Source organism: Microcaecilia unicolor, chromosome 13 (assembly GCF_901765095.1).
Source record: "Microcaecilia unicolor chromosome 13, aMicUni1.1, whole genome shotgun sequence".
Classification (NCBI taxonomy): Eukaryota; Metazoa; Chordata; class Amphibia; order Gymnophiona; family Siphonopidae; genus Microcaecilia; species Microcaecilia unicolor.
The window spans coordinates 44,282,748-44,294,939 of NC_044043.1; the positions used below are offsets into that span (position 1 = coordinate 44,282,748).

At 47.3% G+C, this 12,192-nt stretch overlaps 1 protein-coding gene across 4 annotated transcripts in view; it reads left to right on the top strand.

Annotated features, from left to right (window-relative positions):
* ACACA (acetyl-CoA carboxylase alpha) overlaps positions 1–12,192 on the top strand; it is a 325,016-nt gene that overhangs the window by 147,514 nt on the left and 165,310 nt on the right. For all 4 annotated transcript variants that reach the window (XM_030222052.1, XM_030222054.1, XM_030222053.1 and 1 more), the window contains 2 exons: positions 767–910; positions 3,606–3,708. In XM_030222052.1, coding sequence (XP_030077912.1) covers positions 767–910; positions 3,606–3,708 — 247 coding nt within the window. The remainder of the gene's footprint in view (positions 1–766; positions 911–3,605; positions 3,709–12,192) is intronic.

Genomic DNA, 12,192 nt, shown 5'->3' on the forward strand with positions numbered 1-12,192 from the left:
ACCGGCCAGTGGCTGTTCCTGGCCGGTTAACTCGCATCGAATATTGGCCGGCATACCTATAGAGGTCGAATATTTTCACTTATGCATATAATTTATGTGGATTTGTGTCTCTGCCTCTGGAATGCCCCTTTCTTTTCCTCCCTGCTCAACGTATAGTATTATATGTATATCTGAAAATACTCATAACATTATACATAGAAATCCATGAGGGTTCTATTTAAGCAGTTTTATGTATAACTGCTTTTTAAATATTGATCTGAGAAAATCTGATGTTCGGTCAAGACTCTGAGGTCCATCTAGGTTGCTCATTTTCTTTCTGAAGCAGTGACATCTCCTCACTTTGTCGCAGGTATTGATCTTTGCTCCCTACCCTGAGCTTTCTTGAGTTCCAGCACCCCTCACTCCTTTCAGTTCACTGACACAAACACTTCCTGTTTCTCAGGAAGATGAAAAACTGAGATAATCAGATGCAAACTGTAACTTTTTACAGCAGCTTCAGCTTCTTTCTCCCCTCCAGCTTGTCAGCGTGGGTTTGATCCATTCAATATTTCCCCGTTGGCCCAGAGTGCAATAGAATATGAGGCCATATAGGGCACTCCTGTGCCACAGTGAAAAAACCCTTTGTATGTTCTGGGATAAGTCACATACCCTGTAAACTTTGTATTGATCCAACAGCCTGTAGGGCAGAAGATGCGTCTTCTTTAAAGCTAAGAATGTGTGGCCTATCTTGGCCCTTTCCTAATAACTGGATTGAATTGTCCTTTAGAATGTCTTTCTCCTCCAATCTCAACCACTATGGGATGGTCCACGTAGCTAGTGTCAGTGACGTGCTCTTGGACACCTCCTTCACACCACCCTGCCAGCGAATGGGTGGGATGGTCTCCTTCCGGACCTTTGAAGACTTTGTCAGGTATGTTCTGACTTAATCTGCTTCAGGTTTTATGAGGCTCTTCTGCAGGTATCCTTCTTGCATGTTTTATGTTTATATGCGTAATGTTGGTGGCTGCTGGGACTTTGAGGCCTCTCCAGGGTCATCTGGGGCATCTGGATCTCTGAGAAAATATCAGAGCCCAAGTAAATGAAAGCAAAAATGGCTATTTAACCAGTTGGAAGGAAGTTCTATAAAGGGATGTGTACTTTAGGCACATTGGGGGAGGGGGGGATTCTATATAAAAAATCATTGCAGGGAAAAAATGTGTTTACTGCTGTTCTATAAACCTCACCTAAAGTTAGGCATGGTTTATAGAATATACGTAGTGCTTTCCCCACAACTAACATTTAGATGCAGCCATTTGCGCCAACTAAAAACCTGGTGTAAATGCCCTCGCCTAACTTAGGCACGAATCGACATATTCTGTAACAGTGCACGTAATTTTTAGGAATGTCCATGCCCCTCCCATGGCCATGCCTCTTTTTGAGATGTACACATTAGAATTTGTATGCACCACTTTACTGAATATGCTTAGAACTTTGTGTGCGTAAATTCTAATTAGTGCTGATAATTACTTGTTGTTGACCAATTATTGGCACCGATTGGCTTGTCAGTTAAGTTGCACACACAATTTGCGCATGCAACTTTAGTCGCCATGTATAGAATCCCCCCCCCCTCCCCCGTAGAGGCACGTATTTGGAACCTATTCTGTAAAAAAACAAAACAGGAGGTGAAATAAGTGCCTCTGGTTTAGCGTGACTACTTACACTACCCATAATGCTGGTGTAAATTCTTGTACCTAGTTTGTGAAAGAACACACGAAAACGTGTGATTGGGCATCCTGCCCACGCTCTGCCCACCTTAAAAGCATGGTGACAATTCTGTAAATTGGTTGCCAAGATCTAGGTGCCTCAGTGAGCAACAATTCTATAATTGCATCTTGGCGCCAAAATGCCATTATAGAATACTAGCATAAGTTGGGATCGGTGCTCCTAAAAGTGGGCACCAGCAGTTACACATGGTCAATGGCAGTCATAACCTTTGGTGCTTAAGTGTGCTCTGAAGTGTGCAAAACTTACAGTATTCTCTCTGTTACATGCATATCTCTGAGACACTCCTGTGACCTACCCATACGCTGCCCATGTTTATAGCCCATTAAAGTTATACACTAAGACCCAGATTCAATATATGGCACCAGAAATGATCCGCATTAAGCACTGTTCTGTAAAAGTTGCACGACCTTTATAGAATACTAGTAGAACGCGCAAGTTAACTCTTACGCCTCATGAAAGCAGGTATAACTCCCACATCCAAACTTAGGCGTGGATAGGCCTGATTCTGTAAAAGTACGCCTAACATTTAGAAACACCCATGCCCCTTCCATGGCCACGCCACCTTTTGAGATCTGCGCAAGACCAGGTAAGCGCAGTTGGCGGAGAAGCGCATGGATCGTATCCCCCGATTGGTGACACTAAAAGCTGGAATTTATTACAGTGAACCTTGAAATGTATGTCCAATTACAAACAATTTTATAAATCTTTGAAAGCATTTCTATTTTAGAAATGTGTATTCTGTGAGCTGACTTAATATGGGATTGTTAAATTAATGATACTGTCACTGTTGATTATCCTGAGAATGCTCAGTCTATTCTTTCATGAACCACCTAGAACCAGTTTGGTAATGGCGGGTAATAAATGCAATTTGTAATGTAATATAATGTAAAAATTAACTGCTTGTTAACACAATTCCATCAGCTAGCCAATAATTGACCCAATTAAGCAATTAAGTTCTATGTGCAAATTTCAGTGCTGATCTTATGGTGCTATATATAGAATCCAGGGGTGAACGATTTTGGTGTGCATTTTCTAGAATAGCACCCAGCACTTATGCACATAAATGCCAATTAGCGCACAGTAGCCGCCAGCATGGCTTAGTAAATGGGGATTAATTTGTTCATCAACTTATAGCATTCTGTCTTTGCATAAACATAGGCAGAAAACTGTTACCCAGTTCCAGGACAGAGAATTTTTGGTCAGTCCTGGTTTTAAACCTAAGACTTGTTCATATTACAGTTAGTCTTTTGTTCAATTGCTGCTGCCTGTTTGTGTTACTCTGTCTGTTATAGCATAGACCTAAGGCTGTTGGACCTTCTATTTCAGTTACGCTGAATCAAATCGAATCAAATAACCAATTCATATGAGCGAATTGAATCAAATTGAATCGAAAAAGTTTTACTGAATCGGACAACACTAGTCAGAAAGCCCATGACCTGCCCGTGCCCCTCCCATGTGAAAGCCCCCTTTGCTAGAACACTTAGGTGCCTAACTGCTCTTTCATCCCCATTTTGTGCTTAACTTCCGTTAACTGCCATTTGAGCACCAAAGGTTTGCTGCATAATTGGCGCCTAACTTTTGGTGCATTATATAGAGTTACCTAGAAAGAGTGGTAAACTTTTATTGTGTTAGGATATTAACTGATAGAATGAAAATTAATTCAGATACTCAGCAGCGGTATCCTGGGAGGATTTTCTCAGAATTTCAGTGGTTTCTTGTCTGATCCCACTGCCATTTTCCAAACTCCTTCCCTGTCCCACCCCATCCTCAACCTTTGGAGGCAAAAGGGGGCTGCTAGGTAGACAATCCTGGCTTTGACTCTCTCCCTTTCTGTGTTGCAGAATCTTTGATGATGTGATGAGTTGCTTCTCGGACTCCCCTCCTCAGAGTCCCACCTTTCCTGAGGCAGGCCATGCCTCACTCTTTGATGAGGAGGACAACAAGGTAGATCAACAAGGGGCAATCTTGAGTTTTGAGCTCACTCAGTCCTAACAGTGCAGTACAGTTTTATGTGTTTGGTTGAACAGTGACATTAACTCATCTCGTACAGACCTCTTCAGACTTCTGCATGTGGGCAATTACTAGTATGTTGTTCTCTAGGAATGGAACCAAAGAAGCCACCACAACTTCATCTACAGTTGGGTTCCATAGCTTAAAAGGATCCCATCCTGATCCTGAAAAAGTAGTGGGAAGAAATCCCTGGAACAGCAGTGATTAGACTCTTACAAGAACTGACGATCTTGTAGTTCCACTACCAAGGGAAACACTTCCTTCTTCTATTCTCAGATGTTTATCAAAGGGGGGGGGGTTAAATGATCTCAGTTGTCCACATACTCCCATAGTGTTGTAGCGGGGCTATAAAATATAAAATATTTTTTTTCTTTCCGGTTGAAATCCAAGTTGCTTTTCCTTTTACTGTCTTCCTTCATCTTCTGGAACACAGCAGCAGTCTCTTAGCTTTACTTTTGGCACCTGGAATGTTCCAGATTGTCATGAGACATTACTACTACTACTAAGCATTTCTATAGCGCTACTAGACGTACACAGCACTATACACATTATATGCAGGTGCTTTGTCTGTCTGTAGAGGGCTTACAATTTAAGTTTTTGTACCTGGGGCAGTGGAGGGTTGAGTGACTTGCCCAAGGTCACAAGGAGTTGCAGTGGGACAACCCTGTGACCAAGAAGAACACCAAATGCTACCAGTCACAGAAAGTTATAATGCAGAATACCCTCTCTAAGAGGTCCTTTTACAAAGGCATGCTGAAAAATGACTTGCGGTAGTGTAGGCGCGGGTTTTGGGTGCGCGCTGATCCATTTTTTAGCGTGCCTGTAAAAAAGACCTTTTTTTGCCAAAAATGGACGTGTGGCAAAATGAAAATTGCCGCGCATCCATTTTGTGTCTGAGACCTTACCGCCAGCCATAGATCCAGCGGTAAAGAATCTGGGTGGTAATGACCTACGTGCATCAAATACCACTTGGCACGTGTCCGTTATGCGCACCAGAAAATAAAAAATATTTTTCAGACATGCGTAGCAGACGCACGCCAACATTGAAATTACCGCAATGGCCACGCGGTAACCGGGCGGTAACTCCAATTTGGCGCATATGTGGCTTAGTAAAAGGGGCCGTAAGATTCCCTCCACTGTGCAAGAGTATTTTTTCTGAGAAGTTCCGCGAGAAGAGGACATTTCTCTGGTAAGTGAACGCTATTTTGCTTTGTGCTTTGGGAACTTAAAGATTGGGGTTTTAAGGAGGAATTGTAGGTTAGTGTTAGGCAAAATACACATATAAAAAGCAAATTTTATCAACTAATCTCATAAGTACATAAGTATTGCCATACTGGGAAAGACCAAAGGTCCATCGAGCTCAGCATCCTGTTTCCAACAGTGGTCAATCCAGGTCACAAATACCCGGCAAGATCCCAAAAATGTACAAAACATTTTATACTGCTTATCCCAGAAATAGTGGATTTTCCCCAAATCCATTTAATAACGGTCTATGGACTTTTCCTTTAGGAAGCCGTCCAAACCTTTTTTAAACTCCGCTAAGCTAACTGCCTTTACCACATTCTCTGGCAACGAATTCCAGAGTTTAATTACACGTTGAGTGAAGAAAACTTTTCTCCGATTCATTTTAAATTTACTACATTGTAGCTTCATCGCATGCCCCCTAGTCCTAGTATTTTTGGAAAGCGTGAACAGACGCTTCACATCTACCAATTCAACTCCACTCATTATTTTATAGACCTCTATCATATCTCCCCTCAGCCGCCTTTTCTCCAAGCTGAAGAGCCCTAGCCTCTTTAGCCTTTCCTCATAGGGAAGTCGTCCCATCCCCTTTATCATTTTCGTCGCCCTTCTCTGCACCTTTTCTAATTCCACTATATCTTTTTTGAGGTGCGGCGACCAGAATTGAACACAATATTTGAGGTGCGGTCGCACCATGGAGCGATACAAAGGCATTATAAAATCCACATTTTTGTTTTCCATTCCTTTCCTAATAATACCTAACATTCTATTTGCTTTCTTAGCCACACACTGAGCAGAAGGTTTCAACGTATCATCAACGATGACACCTAGATCCCTTTCTTGGCCCATGACTCCTAACGTGGAACCTTGCATGACGTAACTATAATTCCTTGTCATCAAGCAGATGAAGCCATTACGTATGGGTTATGTCCATCAACCAGCAGGGGAGATAGAGAGCACTCAAACTTTCACAGTGCCCTCTTGGCCAGCTAGCTCCACTGCCTCTTCAGTATTCTCTATCTCCCTTAGCAGGGTGGCTGCAGCTTGTTCGAGCTCCAGAAAAATCTGCCGGGAGGTGGTTCCTGGCTTGCCAGTTGTTAACCGGGGTGTTGGAGGCTATAGCAGCTTCACTTTAAAGGCACATAGGTTAGCCCTTTCCCTGCCTTACCCATACCTCTGTGGATGTGGACATATTGCCTTGCTTTCCCTGTCCTTACCCACCAACAGTGGATGCAGGCATATAGGTTCGCCCTTTCCCTGCCTTTCCTACTCATCTGAGCCTCCGGAGTCTTCAATACCTCTGCTTTCCTCACAGCTTAAAAAAAAAAAAAAAAAGTCGCGTCGCGTTTTTAAACGCAGAGACGCTGGAACAGAGGTTTTTGACCTGATTTTCAGCAGGATCGTAGTTGTACACTAGATCCTTTGAGGTAAGAGTGTTTTCCAACTCCTCCGGGGTGGGCCCGCGATCGGGGCGATTTTGGCGCGAACCGCCATTTTGGATTTTACTACTGTTTTTCGGCGATGGCTGCGGACAATGTAAAGCGCTGTTCCACTTGTGGCAAGTGCAAATCAGCAGCAGGGCTCTGTAAATCGTGCTGTATTGGCGTAGGAGCCGGCCCGAGCATGGCGAGCGATGTTTTTTCCCGCTCTGAGCTGGCAGCGGGCGCCATTTTGCTTACACCACATGGCGCGGCCTCCGTGGACACGGTGAGACCTGAGTCAGGTGGGGCACCTCGAGATGAGGTTATTTCAGGAGTGGCTAGCACCGGACAGGATTTGGGTGCCCAGGGTGAGATTTTCTCCCCGGATTTTGTGCTTTTGCTGCATAAAGCATACATGATGAAAAGAGCCCTTCCTCAAGGGTCGCCTGAGGCTCCTCTGATTGCCCCCCCCCGATGGATTCTGGCCTGGGACTGCCCAGTGAGGCTTTTTTCCCGGATGCTTGGCCTAAAGATAAGCGCAGAAGGGTTAATTCCCCTTCAGATTGTGGTGCACCTTTTTCCCCCCCGTGGTCGGGGTGTGAGGATTCGGAGAACTCTGACAGACGTTCTTGGTCTGAGGAACCAGAGTCAGGTGCGGATTTACCACAGGATCTGGATGATTCCTCCGCGGTGAGGATTTTCCACCGTGATGAGCTGCCAGCGCTTATTTCAGATACCCTGCAGGCCCTCTCGATTGAAGATCTTGACAGTGGCATGGCCTCCTCGGGTAATCCCAGGATGGCTAGTACCAAGAAAGCTGCTCGGGCCTTCCCTTTGCATGACTCCATCCTAGAGCTTGTTTCAGCTCAGTGGGCTGACCCCAAGGGACCTTTGAGAGTTTCCAGGGCTATGGGGCAGTTATACCCTCTGCGTGAGGGACATATGGCTCGTTTTCAAATGCCTACAGTGGATGCCCTAGTCACTGCGGTGACAAAGAGAACTACCCTCCCTGTTGAAGGAGGTGTTGCCCTGAAGGACGTTCAAGACCGTAGGCTGGAAACAGCATTGAAACGGTCCTTTGAAATTGCAGGTCTCACTGTTCGGGCGTCTGCATGTAGCTGTTATGCTGTGAGAGCCTGCCTAGCTTGGCTGCAACAGGCAGTGGCTCAGCCCGGAGATGGAGCGGAGCCCTTCTTGGATGTGGCTCCGCGGATGGAGGTGGCCTTGTCCTTTCTGGCTGATGCCCTTTATGACCTTGTCAGAGCTTCGGCTAAACAAATGGCAGTAGCAGTGGCGGCTCGCCATCGTCTGTGGCTACGACACTGGGCAGCGGACATGGCCTCTAAGCAAAGGTTGGTGAAGTTGCCTTTTCAAGGACTTCTCCTATTTGGTGAGGAGTTAGAGAAAATTGTGAAAGGCCTGGGTGATCCAAAACCCCAGTGCTTGCCCGAAGATAGACAGAGGCCTTCCTCTAAGGGCCAGGCGGTCCACTCCTCGTACAGACCTCGCTTCCGTGAAGCTAGAAGGTACCGCCCGGGGCGTTCTGCTGGGTTCACTTCACGTGCCCGTGGTCAGCAGAGGAACTCCTTTCGCTCGGACAAGCGTTCCGCAGCCAGTGGCTCAAGACCAGGAGTTCAGGGGCGACCCTCTCAATGATGGTGCGCCGGCCCTCTCCTCGATGCCTGTCATCGGAGGACGGCTTTCCCTCTTTGTCGAGGAGTGGGCCAAGATTTCGTCAGATCAGTGGGTTCTGGACCTGATCAGAGATGGATACAGAATAGAATTCAACGCCCCAGTAAGAGACGTGTTTGTGGAGTCCCGATGCGGTTCTGCCGTCAAACGGGCGGCGGTGGTGGAGACTTTACAAGGTCTGATTCAGTTAGGGGCAGTGACCCCGGTGCCTCCTGCCGAGCAAGGCTGCGGCCGATACTCCATCTACTTTGTGGTGCCGCGAAAAGGTGGGTCCTTTCGCCCTATTCTGGACTTAAAAGAAGTGAACAAGTCCCTGAGAGTGCGGCATTTCCACATGGAATCCCTGCGCTCCGTCATTGCGGCGGTTCAGCCAGGAGAGTTTCTCACGTCTCTAGACATGAAAGAAGCTTACTTGCACATACCGATTTGGCCCCCGCACCAGAAGTTTCTGAGGTTTGCGGTGTTGGGAAAACCTTTCCAGTTCAGGGCCTTGCCTTTTGGCCTCGCCACAGCTCCCCGAACCTTTTCGAAGGTAATGGTGGTAGTAGCTGCTTTTCTCAGGCGAGAAGGTATCAGGGTTCACCCGTACCTAGACGACTGGCTCATCAGAGCAGACTCTGCAACAGAGAGCTTACAAGCTACAGCCAGAGGGGTCTCAGTACTGCAATCTCTAGGCTGGGTCGTCAATATGGCCAAAAGTCACCTGTCCCCTTCACAATCTCTAGAGTTTTTGGGGGCCAGGTTCGACAGTCTCGGGCTATGTGTTCCTACCCGAGCTAAGGCGGTTCAAGCTTCAGAATCAGGTCCGTCTGCTCCTGAGGATGCCCCGCCCGCGAGCTTGGGACATTGTCCAGCTGCTGGGATCGATGACAGCCACGATGGAAGTGGTACCCTGGGCGAGAGCGCACCTGAGACCTCTACAGTATTCCCTACTCCGGAGATGGTCTCCTATTTCTCAGGATTACCAATGCAGACTTACTTGGCTCCCTGCGGCCCGTCTCAGCATGGAGTGGTGGCTCTTGGACAGCATGCTGCGGCGAGGAATGCCGCTGACGCTCCCCGTTTGGTGCCTAGTGGTAACAGATGCCAGCCTGAAGGGCTGGGGCACACACTGCAAGGGGAAGCATGCCCAGGGTCTATGGACACCCGAGGAGTCGGAGTGGTCCATCAACCGCTTAGAGTTGAAAGCGGTGTTTCAGGCGCTTCTGGCCTTTCAAGTGACCCTGGAAGGATTGGCTGTCAGAGTGATGTCGGACAACACGACAACGGTAGCCTATATAAATCGACAAGGCGGAACAAGGTGCAGAGCACTAGCCGCGCAGGCCGAACTGATTTGCCACTGGGCCGAGCTGCATCTTCAGTGTCTGTCGGCAGCTCATATTGCAGGTCAGAGCAATGTGCAGGCCGATTATCTGAGCAGGCATCAGATCGATCCAGCAGAATGGAATCTGGCAGACGAAGTATTCCTGCAGATCTGTGCCAAATGGGGCAAGCCCGTGATGGATCTAATGGCGACAAGTGCCAATACCAAAGTCCCGTGCTTCTTCAGCAGACAGAGAGATCCTCGCTCGGCGGGGTTGGATGCCTTGGCTCAACCCTGGCCTCCGGGTCTACTTTATGTGTTTCCCCCATGGCCCTTGATAGGGCGCCTGCTCTTGCAGATTCGGCTGCACCCAGGAGAAGTGGTCCTCATCGCCCCGGATTAGCCAAGGAGACCTTGGTATGCAGACCTCCGACAGATGCTCCTGGAGGCTCCTCTGCCGTTACCTCTGGTACCGAACCTGTTGACTCTGGGACCAGTAGCCATGGAGGACGCCGGCCGCTTTGGTCTTACGGCATGGCTATTGAGAGGGCGCAATTGAGGGATAAAGGTTATTCCAATAAAGTTATTTCCACTCTCCTGCAAGCCCGCAAGCGGTCCACTTCCGTGGCTTATGCCAGGATTTGGTGCCTGTTTGAGTCTTGGTGTGCTTCCAGAGCCATTGTTCCAATGCGGGCTCCTGTCTCGCCGATTCTGGACTTTTTGCAGGAAGGTGTACAAAAAGGCTTGGCCTATAATTCCCTGCGGATGCAGGTGGCAGCGTTGGCCTCCCTTCGTGGTAAGGTGGAAGGCGTGTCTTTGGCTGCTCACCCAGATGTGGCACGGTTTCTTAGAGGGGTGCTTCGGCTCCGACCTCCAGTGCGAGCACCCTGTCCAGCTTGGAACCTGGGGCTAATTTTGAAAACCCTGCAGGCATCTCCTTTTGAGCCGCTTCGGCGAGCATCGGAGAAAGACTTGACACTGAAGGCCGTTTTTCTGGTGGCCATTACCTCGGCGAGACGGGTGTCAGAGCTCCAGGCGCTGTCCTGTAGAGACCCATTTCTGCAATTTTCAGAGTCCGGAGTCACGGTTCGGACCGTGCCTTCCTTTATGCCTAAGATGGTTTCAGCCTTTCACTTAAACCAGCCTATTTTCTTGCCCTCTTTTTCAGAGGAAGAGTTTCCAGAATCTTTTGGGCAGCTGCACCTTTTGGATGTGCGCAGGACTCTGCTGCAGTATCTGCGAGTTACTAACTCTTTCAGAACTTCTGATCATCTGTTTGTTTTGCTATCCGGTTCTCGCAGAGGGTCTCCAGCGTCTAAAGCCACTATTGCCCGCTGGCTCAAAGAAACTATCTTTTCAGCTTATCTGCTGGCCGGCAGGGTTCCGCCTGTAGCCTTTAAGGCACATTCTACTAGAGCGATTTCTTCCTCTTGGGCTGAAACTGGAGCACTCTCTCTTCAAGAGATATGCAGTGCAGCAACATGGGCTTCTAAGCTCTCCTTTGCCCGACATTACAGGCTGGATGTGGCTGCCAGGAGGGATGCGCGTTTTGGTGCACAAGTGCTAGCGCGTGGTGTGGCTTGTTCCCACCCTATCTAGGGATTGCTTTGTTACATCCCATACGTAATGGCTTCATCTGCTTGATGACAAGGAAGGGAAAATTAGGTTCTTACCTTGGTAATTTTCTTTCCTTTAGTCATAGCAGATGAAGCCATGAGCCCTCCCTGTATGATTGTCTGCATTCTGTGAATCTGTTTTTCAGGTTCTGTTCTAATTTCCTGAAGTTCCTTCCTTGGGAGAAAGTTGGAAAACAATCTTCAGGATTCATGTTCAGTTTAAATTTAGGAGGATGTGTTCATTCCCTCCAGCATGTTTTTTTTGGAGGATGTGTTGATTCTCTCCAGGAGGCGCGTGTGTTCCCCTCCAGTTCTATAAATAGGAGGATGAGTTCATTCCCTCCAGTGTGTTGGGAGGATGTGTGATTCCCTCCAGGAGGTGCGTGTGTTCCCCTCCACTTATACAATAAGGAGGATGAGTTTATTCCCTCCAGGAGGATGTGCATTCCCTCCTTTATGAGTTTATGCCCTTGTGATGGGCCATCGTTCGCTGTGAGGAAAGCTCTTGTGATTCCCATTGCGGTTTGCCATACTGCTTTGGAAGCTTCAAATACTGAAGAGGCAGTGGAGCTAGCTGGCCAAGAGGGCACTGTGAAAGTTTGAGTGCTCTCTATCTCCCCTGCTGGTTGATGGACATAAGCCATACGTAATGGCTTCATCTGCTATGACTAAAGGAAAGAAAATTACCAAGGTAAGAACCTAATTTTCCCTTCTGGTTCCTCTTTCCAATATGCATCACTTTGCACTTGCTCACATTAAACGTAATTTACCATTTAGACGCTCAGTCTCCCAGTCTCGTAAGGTCCGCTTGTAATTTTTCACAATCCTCCCGCAATTTAACGACTTTGAATAACTTTGTGTCATCAGCAAATTTAATAAACCTCACTAGTTACTCCCATCTCTAGGTCATTTATAAATATGTTAAAAAGCAGCGGTGCCAACACAGAGCCCTGGGGAACCCCACTAACTACCCTTCTCCATTGAGAATACTGAGCATTTAACCCTACTCTCTGTTTTCTATCTTTTAACCAGTTTTTAATCCACAATAGAACACTACCTCCTATCCCATGACTCTCCAATTTCCTCTGGAATCTTTCATGAGGTACTTTGTCAAATGCCTTCTGAAAATCCAGATACACAATGT